This window comes from Podarcis filfolensis (assembly GCF_964270895.1).
Source record: "Podarcis filfolensis genome assembly, chromosome: 7".
In the NCBI taxonomy this organism is placed as follows: Eukaryota; Metazoa; Chordata; class Lepidosauria; order Squamata; family Lacertidae; genus Podarcis; species Podarcis filfolensis.
In genome coordinates this window covers 52,641,270-52,663,353 of record NC_139603.1, presented here as the reverse complement: position 1 = coordinate 52,663,353, position 22,084 = coordinate 52,641,270, and the positions used below count along the sequence as shown (strand labels likewise).

The 22,084-nt window shown below is 39.4% G+C and overlaps 1 protein-coding gene and 2 long non-coding RNA genes across 9 annotated transcripts in view; 2 read left to right on the top strand and 1 right to left on the bottom strand.

Annotated features, from left to right (window-relative positions):
* Positions 1-512: 512 nt before the first annotated feature.
* On the bottom strand, positions 513-2,859 carry LOC310766675. The gene is made up of 2 exons (XR_014550343.1): positions 2,742-2,859; positions 513-904 (listed from the first exon to the last, which is right to left on the bottom strand). It is a non-coding gene; the product is annotated as an uncharacterized lncRNA (long non-coding RNA).
* Positions 2,860-2,911: 52 nt separating this feature from the next.
* ST18 (ST18 C2H2C-type zinc finger transcription factor) overlaps positions 2,912-22,084 on the top strand; it is a 185,926-nt gene continuing 166,753 nt past the window's right edge. For 2 of the 7 annotated variants that reach the window (XM_083622875.1, XM_083622877.1), the window contains exons 1-2: positions 2,912-2,990; positions 4,326-4,461. In XM_083622875.1, coding sequence (XP_083479001.1) covers positions 4,411-4,461 — 51 coding nt within the window. In that variant the 5' untranslated portion in view covers positions 2,912-2,990; positions 4,326-4,410. Of the gene's footprint in view, positions 4,069-4,325; positions 4,462-22,084 lie in introns of all 7 variants that reach the window. The other 5 variants (XR_014550253.1, XM_083622873.1, XM_083622874.1 and 2 more) reach the window with 4 other exon arrangements.
* Positions 10,160-13,577, top strand: LOC310766686. The gene is made up of 2 exons (XR_014550358.1): positions 10,160-10,721; positions 11,326-13,577. It is a non-coding gene; the product is annotated as an uncharacterized lncRNA (long non-coding RNA).

Here is a 22,084-nt window from a genome sequence, read left to right as displayed (position 1 = left end):
TTCAAACTGCCAACCTTCCGATCGGCATGCCCAAGAGGCTCAGTGGTTTAGACCACAGTCACTACAATGAAAAGAAAATAAAACCCTGCTGCAGCTGTCTACAGGGAAGTAGGGATGAGATATATCTGACCTTAAGGAGAATCAGACTCCAGTTCCAAGTCCTGGCTGAACTGGTGGTGGTGATGTTTTCTACCAGCATGAAAGCCACTCACATGGTTTAGCATTCGGAGAAAATAAATTACCCACTGGAGAAGTGGGGCTCTTCTCTCTTGAGGCTACTTACCACCTGCCAAACCCAATGGGTCCTCCTATTTTGTACCTTCTCGTGTGACTCTCTTTTTCTCTGTATGAAAAAAGCAAGACCTTTGTGCATTCCTTGGCTTTACTCCACTCCATTATTAGCTGTTGTTAGGGAAGACGTCACTCAGCTACATTAGTAAAGAAACAGCAATTTGAATGCACTATAAACATGCAACACCAGATGGCGCCAGAGAGCAGGAAATTTTAAAATGTGGTTTTCCATAACGATTTATTTCCTTTGTTATAATGATCTAATTTCTGACTTATTTCTAGTGTTTCTTTTCCTGTATCTAGATCCACCCATGGCAGCAGCTGTAAACTGCTTGTAAACTGGGATGGGCATTCTAAACTGGGATCAGCTGCCATCTCCAGAACTACCAGATGCTTGGGAGCATTTACATTAGGAATGATGTGAACTGGAGAACTATGGGTTCTTCATCTCAGTCAATCTCCATCTCAGTCATTCCCCCTTGCCTCATCACTTGCTTGCAGGAAATGTGCCCACTTGTCTCCTTGCTACAGTTGCCATCACCTCCTTCTCTGCTGCTCAGAAAGCAAGTGCCTCGTGGGTGAATGGACAGCCTTCTTGCTTCTCGGGGATTTTCTTTCACCAATGGGGAAAAGGAGGGATGGGGAAGAAATTCAATTCATATTTAAAGTCAGTTTCCAAAGCAACACACAAACTGAAAATTCACACTTCTACGAATTATGCAGTGTAGCTCTCCAGCCAAGTAATGTGTACAATAATGCATATCCTAAGGTAAAGTGTGCATTACAATTTATATATTAGTCAAGACAGCATACAAAAATGCATTATATGGGGATTTTATTGCAAAAATGTTCTTATTAGGCAAAAAATGTGTGTATTAGGAGAAATCTGCACAAACATGTTCTTAAATTTTCACGAGGACTTTAAAAAAAACAAAAACCCACAAGCTGCTGCAGTAAGGTTAAGAATGGATTTTAAGAATGGAAAAATGAGAAACAGTGAGAAACTAAAATGCACAGATTTGCCTATTCCTATTCAGTCTCTTTTGGATGCCATTGGTCTTGGCCATTAGGCGATGAAGACCTAGTCAAATGTGAACTAGACAGAGCAGCTTTTCTACGTTTGGGGATTTCAAATAATGAGAGGAAACCAGTAATTAAAGCACCTCCATGGGAAATGGCAAGTGGCTAATTAATGAGCAACTAAGAAGCTATCTATCGGTAATACTGCGGAATAGGAAGCAATAGGAGAAGATGGCATAGAATTAGAAGTTGCAGGGAACCTTTGGTGACTTCTGAATAAACATTAGAGAAAGATTTTGACCATTGGGGAGGATTGCTAGAAGGTAATATGCTGCTATATTGTGTCCTGTGCTTTTAGCTTATCTTGGAAAAGTAGCTGCAGAGGGCAGCAAGTGTCAAAGTAACCCCCCAAAGGATAAAAATGTTATAATGTTGTTGCTGGGTTGCTGTTGTTTTGAAGACACATTATGCCAGGGAGGGAAGATATTAAAAATTCAGAATTGATACAGACTTTAATTGGAAATTATGTATTTAAAAAGCCCCACCCCAAATAGTTTCTGGGGATTTGTAATTGGTTTATTATTTCCCTCCTTGTAATTATAGAAGGGGAATGTAGCTGTGAGTTTTGGAATAACTAAGTGCTGGAAAGGAAAAAGTGCTGCCACTTTCAGTAGCAGTGTGACCAAGAGTAGTCTAGGATCAAGAGGTTGTTTTTTGAAATTTTAGATACCGTCCAAATCATGTGGCTTCTTTACTATGTATTAAGCATGTCTTTATGAATTATGATGTTACTATATGTTGCATTATTCACATTTTTAAAATTCATGTTTATGTCCCACCTTTCTTCTCAGAAAAGTAGAATAGTGGTAATAGGAGGTTACTATTGCTGAAGTAAAAATTAAAATTAAATGTAATAATGACAAAACATTCTCTTACAACTTGAAAAATTATTCCCTGTGAGAATATTTAAACAATACACCCCCCCCCCCATGTTTCAGCATATCCAGCCTATAAGTACTATGTGTGGAAAGGTAAATTGTGAGATAGTAACTTTAAATGCCATAGGGAAAAACCTTTATGCAAATATAGCACCACTTGAGAAATAATCATGCACACACCCCACCCAACATACATAGTTGTCCCAATCCAGAGAGGTGGTGAGTATTCTAGTCTTCATGTATTTACTGTACATCTAATTAAGAAAGCAGATCCTTTAACTTCAAAGAAAGCACCATGTACACATGTATAATTATGGCATAATGCTGAAGTGGGTGTCTCATCGTCACTCTTGTTTTTCTGTTATATTGAAACTCAAAAATACCCTTCAAGGAAAGAGAAGACAAAAGCAGAAATTTAGATTTGACTGCTAATAATCAAACTTTGAAAAATGGATATTCTAAATACAGCAGTAATTGCTTTGCTGAAATCACAGGAACTTAGTTCCAGCACCTCTCAGGTGGGTGTCATTGCCATTATAAGAGAACATGAGAGGCGTTCAAGGTGAGTTCCTGTAAGAAAGGCACTGGGGTCTAATTTGATTAGTAGAATGTCATCTGCTGGGCGGAGCTTAAGTGTTGTGTTCTGGAATTGGCCCTTCCCTTCAGGTGTTCAGTTAAGTTCAGTTAGAGAGACCAACTGCCATTTTTGCCTCAGGATGTTGTTTTAGTTTTTCTCAGACAGTATGTTATTGTGTTACAGTTTTATTTATTATTAAATCTTTGTTTGACTTATATGTGAGCTGAAAGAAAGACATATATATGTGCTGGGGAAAAAAAACTCTGCAGAAGAATGGTGGAATATCCTAAACTGTGTGAGTGAGGGGATATTCCCAGTCTGACAGGAGGATTGATTTTTTTAATCGCTTCCCCCCTCCACAACAGTTCCATCATCTTTTTTCTAGAAAAATGGCACAGCTGAAATCTATTCCCTTAATAGAGTTACGTAGGTCAATCTTACTCGGATATCCCTATCTTCATACAGTACAGTGGTACCTCAGTTTTCGAATGTAATCCATTTCAGAAGACCATTCGATTTCCAAAATGTTTGAAAACCAAAGCTTGCATTTCCAGAAGCATTTACGTCTGGAAAACTCAATATAGAAGCTGCGTGGCATGTTCGGCTTCCGAAAAGTATTTGAAAACCGAAGCAGTTACTTCTGGGTTTTCGGTGTTCGAAAGCCAAAATGTTCGACTTCTGAGACATTCGAAAACCGAGGTACCACTGTATTCTGATAATTTCATGTCCTGCTAACTTTGACCCACTGGACCTTCTGTTTAAAGATTGAAGTTAGTGTGTGTGCTTGTTTTCTTTCTTAAAGAGAAGCGAGATGTAATGGTCATGTGCACAGAACATGTTTGTAACTTTATTCTGTCATATAATAATGCAAAGAAATCATACTATTACTTTCTTCACAAGAGGACAAACACACACACACTCACACAAAGTTGTTTACAGAAGTGCCTTGTGGTGACTGGCATTGGTATCACTCGGTTCCATGCTCTGCAACAATCAGCCGGCCTCATGGGAGATGTGACCACAGCTTGGGACATGGGACCGTTTGTTCACTCACTTTCTGTGAAAAGAGTTCTGAAATGTGTTTTGAATAGACAGCATTTTCTTTGTGTAGTTAGTAAATAACACAGGGCAAAGTTAGTCAGCAAGTTACAGAGCCTTCTGCATTCTGATTCTTTGGGGCCCTTTTGTACCAAGCTGGGCAGGATGTTTTTCATGGAATGTGACCTTGCTGCAAAACCGGAGGTAAGGAGATAATGTTGGAGTCGTAAGCTAGGGAATACTTTGTCATACTGCTGACGGAAAATCTTGTGAGAAGATCTGAGTGACTCGACTCTTCATGTAGCCACTCTACTGTACATTACGGTGTCTTCTGATGTGTTTGCTCAGCATCTGGTGTGAAAACCTCTAATGTGCCAGTAGGGGCCTGCTTTGGATTTTATTTTATTTTGTCAGTGCAAAACATGAGGGCTAAAGTGAAAATACTTATGTCTTTAATTTAGAAAATAGTAAGGAAATGGGATCCATCTGTCTGCGTCAATCTCAAAATCCCTGGAACGGAAGGCAAAACTGTGTGCAAATTAGAAAATGACAGAGCCGGGGACCTTTTGGGCAACCGTACCGAATCGCCAGGTAAAGGTAAGCTAGTATAAAATCATATATCCCTAAATTATGTGGAAGATCTCTGTCATTCTTTCTTATCATGAGCTTATCATTCCTTATTCTCCCTTTGTTTTTACCCATAAACCATGGTCAGACTCCTGGTGATCTATCCACAGGTTCCCATAATTCTGCTCACATTTCCAGAAACACTAATTTGACTTAAAAAGGAAACTGGTCATTCATATTGCACTCCTATCCATGTCTATGCAGAAGTAAGCCCCACTAAGTTCTGTGGGGCTTACTCCTAGGTAAGTGTTTATAGAATTGCAACCTATAGAGCTTAGAATCATGCTTAGTTGTATTGTTTGTGTTATGTAAAGCAGATACTTCTAAAACTACCCAACTCCCATGGCAATCAGTGATGTGGCTGTTTAGGGAGATAAGAGGAAATGCATCATGGAACAGAAATGAATTCAAGAAAGGTTTTTTTAAAAAAAAAACACACACACAACTACTTTAGCTCATAAAAATTGCTAAGCCACAATACTTCTCAGGAGGAGACTTGTTGTATACAGTGCAATTGCTCCAGAAATCATGTGATTGATTATGGCTATTTACTATGTTTAGTTCAGGAGAAAATATAGAAATAGTTATACTGGTTTTTACTTAGGAGACGTGCTTCTTACGATAAGCAATAGAACCACATTTGTTGTTGCAAAACCAGTACTGATTAATATTGGATCCTGACTTTGCCTCCTGAGAATAGAAGAGCTCCTTCTGTCCGTTGAAGGCTTCTCAGTAAAGGAATGGGGAAGACTTAACTTTCAGAACTCTTAGAATAGGGATGTGCAAGATAACTTGCATCAATTTCCTTCCATCTCCCTACAGCACCCTATGTCCTTCAATGTCTGATCTGGGGATTGGGAACCCCCTGCAACAATGTGGTATCTGGCATGGGGGTTTGCCCACTAGTGAAAATGACTTTTTATTGGTGAGAATGTCCCAGGTGGAACTGGGGGTAGCAAATTCTGGATCCAATCCATTATGTTTGCTTTCTGCTAGAGAATGTGTTTATTATTGTTGTTACATTAAGTGGGTACCTAGCAATGAAAAATAGTAGGATATATATTATACAGTAACTGTAGGTCTAGTGCCATATTGTGATAAATAATTCTATATTTATATGAAACACCTCTGTGGGGACTTGTTGTATTTCAAACACATGCAAGTAATTTTTCTGTCTTAGAGTTTTCCCATTAATTAAAAGTTGCATTAATTTGTTGGAGCTTATTGATATTATGCAACGAGGGAATAACTCTACTATATGTTAAGACGGTAAAGTTAATAGTTTGCATTCAGTCGCTAACAACAAATAATCCACTAGAGGTCAGTGCAGAGTGCTGGAACTGAGCTTCTACCTACGCTGAATACTTTAACCAGCCTTGCTAAAACTGAATGTTTCTTTATGCCAGTACTAATGGTAAAACCTTAGAATACCATACTCATGTTAGAACAGATTAGTATGAATAAAGCAATGCATGCTTTGTAGGACAGACTTGGAATTAAAATACCAATAACAACTATATCGTATGTTTCAAAAAGGGGCAGCACCAAACAAAAGAAAGCCAGAAGAGTGTGTGTGAGAGTGAGGGTGTGTGTCAAAACTGTACTATGTAAAGCAAAATACACAAAATGTTTTTGTGGAACCCTTCCTCAGATGCACAGAAATTCAGTTTATTGTTTCTTAAAGGAAATATATTTCAAAGCATAAGATATCATTTTACCAATTTATTATATTGTTCTTCGTATCCATTTGGTAGCATTTTAAAAGAAACTTTCTCACAATGAATGTCCATCATGACTTGGGAATGGAAGGGAGGTGGGGAGGCCACGCTCCACTAGGTTGTGTGGTCCAGTACATCAAAGTTTCCCACCCCCAACTATTTCCTAGACTGCCCTGTGGCATCTACAGTAGTGGCTGGTGCCCATTGGGGCTGTTTGGGCAGAAGGCAGAGGTGAGATGGGTACCTGAACAATGATCTGCTGGGCAAGGTCTCCCTCTCTACCCATCCATCTGGAAGCAGTTCTGAATGTGTGCGTGTGTGGACTGAAAACTGTGCTAGGTCATATCACTATGCGGTGGCCTGGCAGGGCACAGCTTCCATTGCTTCCCATATTGGCCTAGAGAAGCACCTCAGAATGTGATTAGCAAAGCCCTGGGCATGTTGGTGGAGAGGGAGAAAGGTCTAATATGCTGGTAGAGTGGAAGGAGCTGGATCATGGAGAGAGGAGGGTTGTGCGTGCGTGCACTGATTTATGGGGTGGGAGGAGAGGGAAAGGAGCAGGGCATTATAATGGCGTATGAGTTTTATTAATAGATTTATATCCTGCCTTTCAGGACAAGTGTCCTCACATGGCGGTATAAAATAAGTTGTAAAATATATAAAAACAATTTAATGAGTAATTAAATATGCCTTGCCTGGCAGAGTTAAATATGTTTAATTCCTCCTTGAAATATGTGTTGTGACCTAGACTCAATGCTGGTCTTAAATATTTTTAGATTAATAATACCAAAATGGCTTCCCATCTCCAGTGAGATGGAGGCTGGAAGCAACAGAATAGTCTGATTTTGGAATCTGCTGCTTGAATCAATAGTTTTATATGGCTTCATGGATATATATCAGGGTAACTTCCTACAGCTCTTCCACCACGCCTTATCCCCTTAATCCAAAACCCTCAACCAGGTATAATGCTTAAACTTTGTTCTTAACATCTTATGATTCAACCTTAGTTCTGTTCTTGGTTGCAAGTTCTAATTCATGGTTTTGATCTCATTATATTACCCATTTTTTCATTTTAAAAAAACTGAATTCAGATCCTGATGCTATGTAATAGTGGCAAGCCTGAACCAATCTTTCCCTAATATATGCAGGCAGTGGCGTAGCGTGGGGGGTGCAGGGGGGGCCAGCTGCACCGGGCGCAACATCTGGGGGCGCGCGCTCGCACTCGCAGCTCTCTGCCCCCTGCGAAAATCCACAGGTTAGGGGGCGCAAATTACTTGCCTTGCCCCGGGTGCTGACAACCCATGCTACGCCACTGTATGCAGGTTCCCATTTCTTCCCACTACACACCAGTCTTGGCTTGTGATATTTGGGCTGCCCCCTTGCTGACCAGTGCCTTTCAGAGAGTCATAAACAATTTTGAACATTAATTATATATGATTCCATAATTAGTCATGGACACTTCTGCTTTTTCCTGTCCATTATCATAAGTCAAAGGTAGAAGCAGGATATCAAACAGCCTCCTGTGGAACGTGAAAGGTGTCCTCAAGAGATGCTGTCAGTTCAAAAGCTTTAAAAAGATATGAAAGTCACATAATTCATGAGACTAGTGCTGCAACCATCCTGACATGGAGCTATAGTTTTTAAATCAGCTTTCCCCCAAACTGCTGCCCTCAGATGTTTTGGACTACAACTTCCATCATGCCTGACCATTGGAGATTTTGGTTAGAGCTGAAGGGAACTGGCATGCAAAACATTTCAAAGGTACCTCGTTGTGGAAAACTGGTAAATGTAACTATATAAAGCTATCTGGGCTTCCTGGTTTAGTAATTATTTATAGTGACTGGAAACAATTTTTCAGGGAGGAGTCTCTGCCAGCCTTACCCAGAGATGCCTGAGGCCATCTGCATGCAAAACTTGTGTTCTTACCACTGAGCTGTAGTCCCTTCCCTTGTGTCATCACTCACTAGGGACTGACTGTAGGGTGGAATCTACACACATATAAAAAATGTTCTGAAAATGCTTTTTTAAAAAGCTTTTTAAAAAAGACATTGAATTTTCCATAAGGCTCACCATCGCCATCTAGTGTCACATTGTATATTGCACTTAAAACACACCTAAAACATTTTATTTGCAGCTGTGTAGCTGAGGAGGTTAGGTCCAAGAATCTGCAAGAGCTTAGATAATGTAAGGTGCAAGCTATGGATTTGCGGCTACATTTCACTGGGCAATAGCTTCTGAAAAATGGTATCTGGGGCAACTGTCTTTGAGGGCAGCATGTATTTTGACTATTACCTGCTGAAGATTATCAGATAACTCTAACATGTTGCACATTGTTCCAGTGCATTTGGGTAGAAGAATATTGAACATTTGTTTCCTATTGCAGGATGGGCAATTGCCCACCCTGAGCTGTTGTCTCTCTTCACCTGTCACAGGTTTGCCTCTTGATTAATGATTCACAGATCCTGAAGTAGAAAAAACTGGGAGCAAGTGGCTTCCCTCTTTACATTTCTGCCTTTTGCTCTTGCCCTAGAATGCAATAGGCCAACTATTTGTGTTGCTTCAATGAATTTTGTTTACAAGCCAAATTACATAAACATCTGGTCTCTTCTATAACATATGGAGCATCAAAAGCCTTAACATTTGCAGATAAAAATAATAGACGGACTTCAGCCAAATACTATATTTTAGAGACCCGTCATTCTCACTGTTCTGTTGGCACAACACCAGAAGGTTGAGGGCCTGGGACACAGTCAGCCTAGACTTTATTCTGCAGTTGGAGTCCAGTGATTGTATCCACATTCCCTAGGCTTTTGGGGCCCCTTAAAAGTGAGCTGGGGAACAGCCACTTTTTTGACAGATATTCCATTATGAATATTTCAAATTTCATAATTTCAAATACCTGTCACCATTTACACCCATTTCCAGGCCCAGAAATGTCATAAGTAGAGATGCTGCCATTGTCCTGGTTGAACTTGGTTGAAGTTCATTGTCCTATGAACTTGTCTCACCCACAATGCAGGGCTGATGACTGAAGGCTTTCTTCTTCTTTTGACTGAACTGAAGGACAAGTCAACACATCCTCCACCCCACCACCATTCCATGTACAAAAGCTGCTTAAACTGGCAGCTGACTCTTCAACACGAGGAACAGAACATCATCCTCCACTGCACCTGAAGGCTAGTTTAGGAGATGTAGAGAGGGTGCATGACATACAGAGATCTGTTCTCCAACACTTGTTTGCAGTACTCACTCTGTCTAATGACTGAGCCAGCCCTGATTATGACTTGAGTGCCATTTTGCCAAGAAGTTATTCTCCAGCTTACAGTGGGAAGTGAGGTTCTGCAGCTATGTGGCCAATGTTCAGGTTGACCACGCTGCTATGTAAAACCTGTACACAAAAATCCTTTAATATTATAGCCTTACTCTCCATGAAGTTCTGATTGATTGGTATGAACTCTAAGACCTGAGCAAGTTGTCTTCAAGGGTATCTTCCCTCTATTCCAATCAGTTCTTCCACAGTTTGCTGAAAATGTTTTATGCATTTGTTGTCCTGTTTCAGATTTAAAACTCACTCTTGTTCCCATGTGTGTTTTCAAGCAGTTCTTGGGTAAGGCTGGTCCTAGGAATAACAATTCCTGTGGCAAGTGGTGGGGTGGGCAATACAATAAGATCCATGCGTGTATCAGTGTTTTGAACTGGGAGGCAGCTCTCTGAAACTGATGAGCTTTTCTTTAATAATAATAATAATAATATTTTATTTATACCCCGCCCTTCCCGGTTCAAAAACCGGGCTCAGGGCGGCTAACAACAAATTTAAAGCACTTTAAAACACTTAATTATAAAAGCAGCATAAAATACAGTATAAAAACATGAATAACAATAAAAATAAAAAATCAATTAGATAAGCCAGATTAATGAGTGCACACTGAGAAAACTCTAAAAGTATTAAACAGATTCTTAATAAAATCAAGGAGAATCTAGTTATCTCTGGTTCTCAGTTGGGAATGCTTTGATGTATTGAGGTTCAAGAGTCCTACCCACAAAGCAGCACTTAAAAATTGTACAAAACAGTTGCTAGCCTGTTTGCTCATCACACTTGTCCAATGCTATATACTGTGCTGTATCAGCAGGGAACTAATAGCACATGCCCCCCCCCATCTTGTATTGAACCATTGGACTACACATAAAAATTAAATGAATTCCTTATTTTGGGAGACTGCAGATGCTATTGTCTATGGAGTTAATACTGTATAACATGGAGCTGAAAATCATGCTCAATAACCTTGTAATGTTTTCCCACTATTTTTCACTTCAGCTTTACAGTAACATGTCTTTCAGCTTAATAGTCAGTAGGTTTACCTTCAAAAACCTATATGACTTTTTAATAATAAAAACCTAACTAGTCATTTGAATTATTCTCATTTATGCTGGAGCAGGTGGCATCTGCACCTGCTTGAAAGCATTTCAAAAACTCAGAGGCTGAATCTTGGCGCCAAAGTCTTCAACCCAAAGGTATTCATTTTCCATTTGAAAATCATACTGTAATGTACATAAGATAGTCAAGGCTGCAGTTAGAGGAGTTGGTCCAGCTGTCTGATTTATGAGGCTCACTCCTGCATACTCTACCCTGGAAAATCAACTCTCACATTTGCATTGCAACAAGAGAGGTTTTCTAAGACACAGTATGTGGTGAAGAGCACTACATATTGGCAGGCAAAATTGATCCTTTGCAAGTCAAGAGCTACAGAATGGCTTAATTTCCAAAGCAGTACCTATGGGCCTTTGGACTAAGGACCATATGTGCTATGGGAGCTGGTGGATTTGTATGCTTAAATCGGAATTGTACTTCTGAAACAGGGGCCAAGAGCTCTCCGTAACATTAATTCCCAAAGGGTTTAGATTGCAGGAGTCTTGCGGGTTACTTGCCAGGCGTCAGGCTTATAAATTTGTAACATTTAAACTGGGATTATTTCTGATACTTGATTTAACTTGGATTTATGAAGAGAGCATAGTATCAAGAGGCTTAAGATCCAGTGTGCTCTGGTGGATAGTTAAATTTGGATCAGAGTTCAAATCACCAAGCTCACTGGATGGCTTGACCAAAACTATCTTTCAGCTTCAGGTCCCCATAAAGCTCCAGAAGAGAATTAACCACGCATTCTTGGAACATGCCCAGGCCCAGGAACTCATCTCTGCCAGCAGAAATGGCTTCGTTTCTTTAAAAAGAGGGTGGAACTAAAACAAGAAATAGTTTGTGTTTGTATTGTGTACAACATCTGCACTCTTTGGCATTCCCCTAAAAGTTCTGGAACATTTTTGTAGGGCCAGTATTGGGAAAGCTGTCAGATCTTGAGGGACATGCTTAATGGAAGCTGCCTGTTTTCAGGGAGAGGGTGTCCTCAATGCTCCCCCAAAATGTTGTTTTCATCCAAAGCTGGCATTGTCTGAAGGGCAATTTTCAGTGTGATGAAAAACTCCTACCCACTCAAATTCAGCTGTGTCGTATGTTTAAATAGTGAAAATTATTATATAGATGCATATAAGAATTGATAGACTTGATCTCTGAAAAATGCAGACACGTCCTGTGTGTGTCATTACAGCATTTTCATATGGCTAGGTAAGGGGTCACTGAAATTCTTGCTATTTCAAGGGAGGAATTAGCATCACCAGCATGATCCAGTTAGGTGCTGCATGTGCATTGGAAGCAAGCTACCATATGCACACACTTTTCAAAATGGAGATTTGGGCACATATGCAAGCACTGCGCTGGACTGACCTGTCCTCAGCAGGAATGCACAGCAAGGCAACAGGGTCTTGTGACCTTATATAGTTCCAGGTTATCAACTTGGTTTCAGAAAAAGCTGCAGGTAAACTGAAGCCTCATGCCCAGATTACTTACCATAAGCTGCCCTGCCACATCACTGAGGAGTGTGACTTCTTAAAGGGACAGCCTTCTGGCCTGAAGGGGAGCACTTCTTTTCCCTGTGGCTTATCTAGTGTGCTCCTTACACCACTGGGCAGGCATTTTGGAGCAGGAAACACTTGGCTCCCCAGCTGAACCAGGCTCAAGGGAAAAAGTTTGTGAGAGTCCTGGTTTGGAGTCCATAGGTCCATGGCCATCAGCCTCAATTTCAGAACTGGGTACCTGGTTTTGTTCATCCAACAATGTAGTAGCCCCAGAAGTTGCTACTTATCTTCCTCCACCTCTGAACATTGGCTGTTGCTTGAGTCAGGATCTTGACATGTGCCTGTGATTCCCCAACCTGGTCTAGCCACTGTTGCTTTGTAAGTATAGTCCACTGAGAAAACTTAGAGTCATGCTGCACACCTGTTCAGGGGAGGATCAAGAGGCTGAATTAACCAACTGGGTCTTTGCCAGATAGCTTATTGGCAGAATTATATCTTCTTTTACTGGACTCTGAATGTGCAGCCTTGGCCACTGCAATGCACTTTGTTGAATCATTGCCTAGAAATAGGATCTAGCTATGTAAGACTGCAGTGTCAGAAACCAATGTTGTATATCTGAAGCTTGAAAATGAACTATGAACAGTTATAGTTTCAGTAATCTGCGTGAATTGGGGTTAACATAACAAAAGAACGTGTACACTTTTTATAGAACTTCCTGTACAAGTATGTAATTTTTTAAAAAATTATAACTGGCAAATTCCCATTCCTTTGTCTGCAGCTCATTTCAGTGTTCCTTCCTTCCAATAGTACCATAAAGAGAATTTGTGCATACATATTTGTAGTTGTGTCATGTCAATCCCATCTCCAGATATGAAAACAAGATGTCCTATTGAAGCTCTGCTCATTTTGTTAAATTGCTGTGTGCTACCCCTCTCAAATAACTAAATCATCTCTGTATGGTGGGAGGAAATGAAGCATGTATTATATTACTTAAACAGGAAAAGAAAACTGTAGTGGCTATCATGAACAAATAAACGTTTAATTACAGGGGAAAGAGGTTGGGGTGGAATCAATGTTTTTGTGTTGATTTTTTACCCTTTTCCTAAACTGTATGGGCATAATTTTGTAGTTCTATCTGCACCTGTGGCCTTTGGACCTAATGTTTATGACAGATGGACTGGACTATATTAGAAGAATTTATTGCAGAATCCTTCTGTAGATATCTGTGCCATGATAGACATTGGATGTGGTGCATGGGTGTATTTATTAGTGCAGTCTTCCTCTCCACTTTATGTGTTTCCTTTGAGTCTGATGGGGTTTGCTATGTATGGGTACAGTACAATGGTATAAACTCATTTTTCTCTTATCTGTTATGGAATCTTTTCTTGCCACACCCAGTAAATGAGGGTGGGAGAGGAAGGCAGAGCATAACACTGGGGCAACCCTATGCCATTCTAGAAACAAGGAGAAAACAGAGATAAAAGCAGCATTCTTGGCAACACTGCCATGACACACCTTCATGATCACACTTGCTGATGATTCCCATATGTTAGATGTACATCAAAGGCACTAGTCAATGTAAAGTGGTGGCTGAATAACTCCATGATACTATCCACTTCAGACAGCAACAAATAGAAATAGCCAAAAGTTACAGGATTCATGACAGACAGGAGTTTGAATCTGATGGCAGCCCAAATGCTGCACACTATGGCTCTTCTGCAGGGAAAAGTTAGGGCAACAGAGGGAATTAAAAAATACTTTCCCTTCTCATGATTAGTCAGCTCCATAATTCAGTAGCAGGAAATTTCCACAGAACTTCCATAGGCAGCAGGGAGGGAATCCCAGTAAAAGGGCTTGAGTCCTCCTGTACAAAGAATTCCCCCACTGGCAGTGTATGCAACACATCTGCATTAATGTCCATATGAGGGAACAAACCAATTTTTTCGTAAGGCAGAATAGAATGCTTGGTCTTAAAAAAAAAAAAAGTACACAAATAACATGGCCATTCTCAAGCAAGAATAAAAGAGATTCTGACAAACATCAGGAATAATTTTCTCACTGTAAGAGCTGTTCAACAGTAGAACAGGCTTCCTCAGAAGGTGGCAGACTCTCCTTCATTGGAGGTTTATAAGCAGAGGTTGGATAGCCATCTGCCATAGATTCTGAGATTCCAGCATTGCAGGAGATTGGACTAGATGATCCCTTGCAACTCTGCAATTCTCTGAGATTCAAATTGTTCATGTTGATGTGCAGTTTTGTCACTGTGCTTGGCTTCCTAGATCTAAGTTCTAGCATAGATGATATGCCTTCAAAACTTTTGATTTTGTTTTTAAAAAATACATAACTTCGATGTTGCTTAAATGTTCCTTATATCTCATATGCTGGCTTCCTCAAAATATCTTTCAATTAACACTGTCTTCAGAAAGGATGTTCTTGGAGACAGTCATTACGTATATGACCGATATGGAGCACATCCAAACTTTTCATAACAGTATATTCCATACCTAATTGGAGCATAAGTATTGGCTTTTGTATCCTGCACTTTGGTGTAATTCCCCACTCCCAAACAGCTTAGATGAGAATATTTCAGTTTCTTGACATCTCAACTATCCGTGGTTCCTATTTCCAATCCTATACACACTTTCCTAGGAATCATTCCCATTTAGTTTCACAGGAATTACTACTTGAGCCTGCATGTGTAAGGTTGCATTATAAGCTTCACAATGCTGATACAGTCCTGCAAATATATTGAAACATTTTGAACAAGGAAAGCTTTTGTCAAATGGTTGGGACCATCATTATTTGCCCGGTTGTCAGTATTTAATGTAAGACGCACTCTGATATTCCCCATGCAGAACATTTATTTCATAATGGATATTTGTGTGGAAAATTGCTATGGATGCTAATATACTGTTGAGCTCAAATCATTGCATAAAAAGGAACTGACTTAGAATAACTTGTTTTCAACTAATGTGTTGGACTAGATTGGTAGGGTTGCATCCAACTAGTCATACACAGAGTAAGCCAATTAACGTAATGGACCTAAGCTAGCCATGTCATCTCAGTTCAGTGGGTCTACTTTGGGTAGAACTTGCATTGGGTGCAACCTATGGCCTTTTCCAGTCAGCTGAAGCTTCCCGTCATATTGTTGTATTTTATTACTTTCTCTAGTAAAGCCATAGCATGAGATTAAATTGTTCTTGAAATAAGGCACTGCTTTGGAATTTCTGACTGAAAATCTATATTTTTTAAAATAGGACAGTTCTGGATGATGGTTGTTGAGCATCTTGATCGTCTTTTTTAGTATATTGCGTTTAAAGGTTATATTTAATGTTAAGAATAGCAGTGAAACAAGCATGCTACTTTCTTGCCTTGTACAAAGACTTTAGAAGGATGGAAGAAGAATTTTGGCCATGGAAGTGTTGTTGTTGATGATGATAATGATGATAATGGATTCATGCAGTGGCAACCCATATTATGAAATATGTAGTTGAGAAGAAAAACTTACCAAACAATTGGAACACTTTATTGGCTGATTGTAAAGTTCACACAAAATTTACAGGTCTATGCCTATTATCAATGCATTACAAGATCGTAGGTGTAAAAAGAATTGTGAACCTGGGCATTTTACAAGCATGATTCACATTTTACTGGGTGTGTTTTCACATTATTCGGGTACATGTTGATCTTTTATGTCACTGACTGGTATAAATTACTCATCCTTTTTAATGAAATGTCAGCTCAGTATTTTGTTTGAGACAAAGCAACAAAAAGTATGTGGTGGAAGAACAGAATGTATTATTTATTTCACTCTTTGAAAGAAAACACGCACACGAACTGCTTCCACTTCTGCTTTGAATTGTTTACCTTATTGTGAGGGATGGGGAAGAAATCTGATTCAGTTCACATTTAAAGTTGAATCTGTCAAATTCATACTTTTTGAAACAATATGAGAACTGAAACACAACTATCCTTCAACATTCACATTTATCCAAATTTTGTGATTTGATTAGCCAGCTGAACAGGGTTTACAAAAAAGTATATATTACAGGAAGGTGTGAATAATAATATGTTCATAGAATCATAGAATTGTAGAGTTGGAAGGGACTATGAGGGTAATCTAGTCCAACCCCCTTCAATATAGGAATCTTTTGCTCAGCATGGCACTTGAAAAATGAAATAAATCAAATGAATGGGTCTGCCAGAAATAAAATACCCTTCCTTAGTTGCAAAGCTATCAGTCCTGGGTTTTCTGGTTCAATGTTAGCAGCATTCTAGAAAAGTAATAGCTGAGGACAAAAATAAAGGCAATCTGAAGTATTTTAGAGTAACATTAGATGTTTGTTAAGGTAATGTTCCCCATTCCTGTTTTCTGTATGCTCATTGATATGGTGCACTGTTTCTAAGATACAGATTGTTCAAACCATAGATATTCCAACTCCAAACCAATAATCCAAAAATGCCATTGATGTCTCCCTCTTTGCTTGACTAATTCTAAAATGATAAGTGCTGAAATGGATTCCAATGGAATCTGTTTAAGTGACTGAAACAAAACTCTTCATAACTTGTTTTTAAGTGTATTTCCAGTAAACTTTATTTCAGTTTCATATATTTATAATAAACTGGAGTTCTATAGTTCAAGAGTTCTCTCATTAAACAGCTGAATGCTGTCCCCTTTGCACGTGCATCACTGAAGAGGAAAAGAAATAAAAACCTTGGGGTATATCTGCAATTTCTTGAGTGCAAGCCAAAGATTTTCCTGGATTTTGGCCCGTGTATTTTCATTGGGGTGCCAAGCTATGATCCCAAGCCCACCTTGTTAGAGGTACGGTGTCAATTAAATCAATAGAGCTTGCTTCTAAGGAAAGGAAATTGTTGTTAGTTATTTTTTAACAACATAGGAGTGTGAATCTGTGCTTTTGTCTTCTATGAGTTCACTTATTTTATTGCTTGTTTTTCCCCCTTTGGCTCTGTTTTCTTTTATTGCCTTTTTATTTTCCCCCTCCCTTTCCAGCATCCCATTTTGATTTTTTTTTTATAAAAAAAATGTAAGTCACACTGATCAGAGACAAACAAGCGGCTGTGCTGTAAAATAAATAGCCTTGAAATTCTACAAAGTAAATCAATTCCCTTCAAGATTAAGCTGAAATGTTTGCTTGAGCTTCATGTCTCAACATCTCAGCACTTAACCAGATGACAGCGGAGTTTTTGCCAGCAAAACATATCTTTACTAAACCAGGGCCATCTCTCAATAAGACGAGAGCAAAATGCTGCCCTCTGCCATCAAAACATGCCTCTAGCCCTATTTATTTATGAGAAGCTTTGTACTGGATACAAACTGATATGTATGTTATCCAGCTTTATGCAAGACATCACATGGTATTAGTAATCTGATATAGGGTTTTAAAAGAATAGCAGCACTGCCAGTTTTAAGTGCCAGCAGTTTTCCTCCCTTGCTATAAGATGTAAGACTAGGAAATACTCTAACCTTCATGGATAGCTCTGCCTTCAAAGATAATTCCAACGTGTGTATTCTGGGCTAGGCTTTCATACTGTTGACATGCTTGAAGCTAAAACATATTTCAGGTTTTTTAAAAGTACACTTTGCGGAAGGAGGCAAATAATTACCAATCAAATATCTGATTATTATTTATTGAATTAATTTATATCCCACTCACCCCCTCCCCCACCCAAAGATCCCAGGGTAGCAAACAGAAACAAAGAAAAAATCATTCTGAAACAGTTAACTCTTAAAAAAACAAATCAATTACTGTTTTTAGATGTTTTCAATTGTAAGGGTTTTAAAATATCCTAAAAGCAGTTAGGTTGCCAGAAGCAGTATTCTTCAGCCACCAAATGCCTGGGTAAATGGGAATGTTTTCTAATTCCTCCAGAAGATAATAATAATGGACCCCCCCCATTAAGGAGGGCCTGGCCATTTACATTCATGGCTGCCCAGAATTGGCGACTAAGAGTGAAGATCTGCAACAGCTGCCCACCCAAAGGAAGGGGTAAGTGTCCATTCCGCAACCAGGGAACCACCACTGAAAAGACCTTGTCATGTGTCAGCATGTGATCAATTATGTGGGGCTGGGCTTACCTGAACCCTCTCCCCCCAATATTTTATTTAAGTTAGCATCCCTGACTTTTAGCCTCTCAATTATATAAGACGATCAGCATATGGTTTTGCATGGCTATAGGAAACAGTATCTTCATTATTATTTTGGTCACATGGTTATAAAAGTTTTTGTTTCAGATGGTACATAACAAGCAGTATATCCACCTCTGCCACTGCTGTTACTACCGTCAACCTCCCAATGTTTTCCTTCCCATTTGAGCCAGCAAGACACTCTACCAGTCTCTTCTCTTCAAGACACCTCAAAATAGGAGAAAAATAAAGCCAGGCAGCAGATCCCAGGCTCAGAAGGGACAGACTGCCCAGTTGGTGTGCAGAGGAATGCAGTCGTAATAGCTTTAGGATAACATCAAAAGTTCTGACAATTTAAATTGATTTTGTGCTTCATTATTAATAACTATGTAGCTATTATACAGCTATTAATGATGATAACGCAATTATAATTATGGTTATTATAATAAAAAGGGAAGTGATTTGACTGGTTAAAGCAGAAACATTATTTTATCATCTACATAAAACGGCCATTTCCCCCCTCTTCCTCCTGCAGATACTTGACATGCTACTTTCTCTTCCTCTATAGAAGATCTTTGTTGGCTTCAATGTATAAAAAAAGTCAATGTGTCTGAAAGTCTCCTTGAACTGGTGTGACTTGCCATCACTTCCCCTATTTAGCTGGATGGTTAAAGGGAAGGAGTCACATTTCTGTTTCCTTGGTTATATGTGTGCTTTCTTCCTATGTGTTGTGACAGTCCTTCAGCTTCGTCACTGGACTATGGGATAGCACTTCTTCATTTCTTTTCTTTTTGCTAGAATAGGAAAACTCGGAAACAGAGACAGTAGCAGTAGCCAAGCACTGGAAATAAAAGCACAGTATATAATTCAAATATATAAATGGCCAGAGCAAATATGAGAAAAAGCAAACATGAGGAAAATAAAATGAAGTACCCAAATGATAGATTTTATTTAAGGAGCTGGACTCCATTTATAAACTTCTGGGCCTAAGGGTCATATTCAGTGTAGTACAAAGCATATTGTTGCATGGGCATAAAAATTTTCACCTTCATTGCAGGACCTTCTCTCCTCTCTTCTGCCCCTGTGCATCCCCTAAATCTGTTCTGGGGGTTCCCTCAATCCTCTAGAGCAGAATGGGGAGTGGCAAGGGGCACAAGTGTGTAGGGAAGAGAGGCAAAATCAAAATCCCATTGTGCAAGCAGATGTCAATTGACATCTGTTTGCACAATTATTAGTTGAATACAGCACCATGTACGTAAAGATGTACTTTGAGATACTGCAGTCATCTGATTTCACCATATGCTAAGTGAGAAAATGATAGAGATGGGTGGGTCTGTTTGTTTCCCTCATTATTTCTGTAGGTCTTTGCCACTGATTCCATAGTAATCATTCCATTGATTCAACATTAATCTGCATTTTTTAAAAAAATTCCTGTCAAATTCCATATTTAAATGTATCTTTTAATATTTTAATGGATATTTACTTTCAAAATGCATATTTAAATGCATGTTTTGATCCTTTTACAAGAACTGTGTTGCAACTTTCTGAGAAGTGGAAAACTCTTTGGATAGATAAGTTCTAGAATTGGTCCGAGAGAAAATTTGCAAACATCACATTCCCCAAGCATCTCTGCAAAATCAATTTTTTAAAAGTAAAGAAAGCAGGTGCAGAATAGCAAAGGGAAATGCAACACCACCTAAACAACAATAAGCTGCAAACTTTTATATCTAGGAGAAAGTGAGTTGAGCTCTCTCAATAAAAGAACTGTAGCCAACATTAGTCATCCAACATTACCTTATTTACTCAAATCTAATGCTCACCTTTTTTTGGCCAGATTATGTTGCGAAAATTAAGGTGTGCATTAGATTCGATGGCACATTTACATTCACCAGCAAATACTTTTTTGGGGTTTCAAGGTTCTGAAAATTGAGGTGTGCATTAGATTCGACGGCACATTAGACTCAAGTAAATATGGTAGTTAGACTCACTGAAACAAGTTGGCATTATTAACTTAGGTCCACTAATTTCAGTGGTTCTACAATGAGTAATGCTTAGTTGAATACAACTCCAAATGTTTGAGCTCACAGATCTGACTGCAAGTAGGACCCGCGTGTTCTCTCATTTCGTAATATTTCTAAGAGGGTGCAGGTATGTCTACAGAATCTGCACATATGTATCAAGTGTGCTGGCTGTTAATTTAAGGCCAACATTCTTAAGATCAAGGTGTGAGACAGGAGTCTTTGCCTGCTGAAATGGGCAGGCTGCAGCCCAGTGCAAATGGAAGCTCTATAAAACTGGATTGGTCCCTATCTATCAGATCTTGGGAGAATTTTATAATCAACCTTTAACGACATGAATGTCTATGGTTAGTACAGTCAAGGACATCTTTCCCAGGTTTGTGAATAAAAGATATTATCACCTCACATAAAGGTGGAAGGAGAGATGAGGTACACGAACCTGAACTGCACATCTGGGACTAGTTTAAGGCACAGTGCTTTGTAAAATCCGATAGTAAAACCAGACTTCCCTGAAGCTTTATTTGGCAGTTTAGAAATAACCTTCTTTATTTCTGCATATAATAGATCCATGCCTTGTATGTATCTCAAGGCCTAGTTTAGGCACTGAGGCTCAATTGGTTGAGAACATTTTAAAATTCTTACAGAAACTTTCACTTTAGATTAATATGGGTGGTGATATGCAGCTAACATCAATGTAAACCAAAGGAAATGGCTCTGTGGTATTTCCCCTATTGCCTATTACATTCAGAAAATATATTAACAGCCTTCTTGAGCTCATCTGTTTTTTCCCCAACCCAAATATTTTTGTTCTACATTATATCCCTTTGCTAATATAGTGTGCGTGCATGTGTGTAGCATTTATCAAATCTGTAAGCGGTGTGCAACATAAAAACAATAAACCATATCATTAACGTAAAAATACAACATAAAGCCAGTAAAACACTCATATAAAAGCATTTAACCAAACAAAAACAAGAATTTAGGGAACTGAGACAAATGAAAACAAGGTTCAACCTTATGGGCTAGGGCAGTGGTGGTGAACCTATGGCACACATGCCAGAGGGGGCACTCAGAGCCATCTCGGTGGATACATGCATCGTCACCCTAGTAGGGCCATAGCTTCTGTGCCGGGGGTGGGGGAGGAGGAGAGGAGGACCTGCACCATCAGGGCCTGGCAAGCAAGTGAGGGGCTGAGCAGGCATTGGCTTTTGATGCGCCAAGGCCTCCCCCCAGTCTCTTTTTCCTACTAAGGAGGAAACCGCCTTGAGTTCAGCAGGGCTTAACTCCCAGGTCAGTAAGCATATAAAGACGGCAACCTAAGAAGGAGCTGCTGGGTTTACATGTTCACTGGGCTTTCCCGCGGAAGCCAACAGACAAATTCATTCTGTGGAGGCTGCGATCAAACAGCAGCCGAAGAAATGGCAAAATATAACAACAACAACAACAACAACAACAACAAATGTTTACTCCGCCCATCTGGCTGGGTTTATTTATTTATTTATATTTATTTGTATGTGCACACGCAGACAATCATTATTATCTCATATTAAAAATTGGGAGAGGGTGGCTCTTAGTACAGCCCTTCAGTGTACACAAGTGGCCAGAATTGGAACCTTCTGGGGAAAAAAATGTATTTCCGAGGTTGGATGGCTCATAACACCACTTTGTTTTGGAGTAATACCAGTGCTTTTTTTCCTGTGAGGACACAGGGGGATGCAAACCCTTAAACATTTTGTGAATTTAACGGGAGAAGAAATTCACTGTATTTATTTTTCCCGATTTGAACTGTATTTATTTTTCCC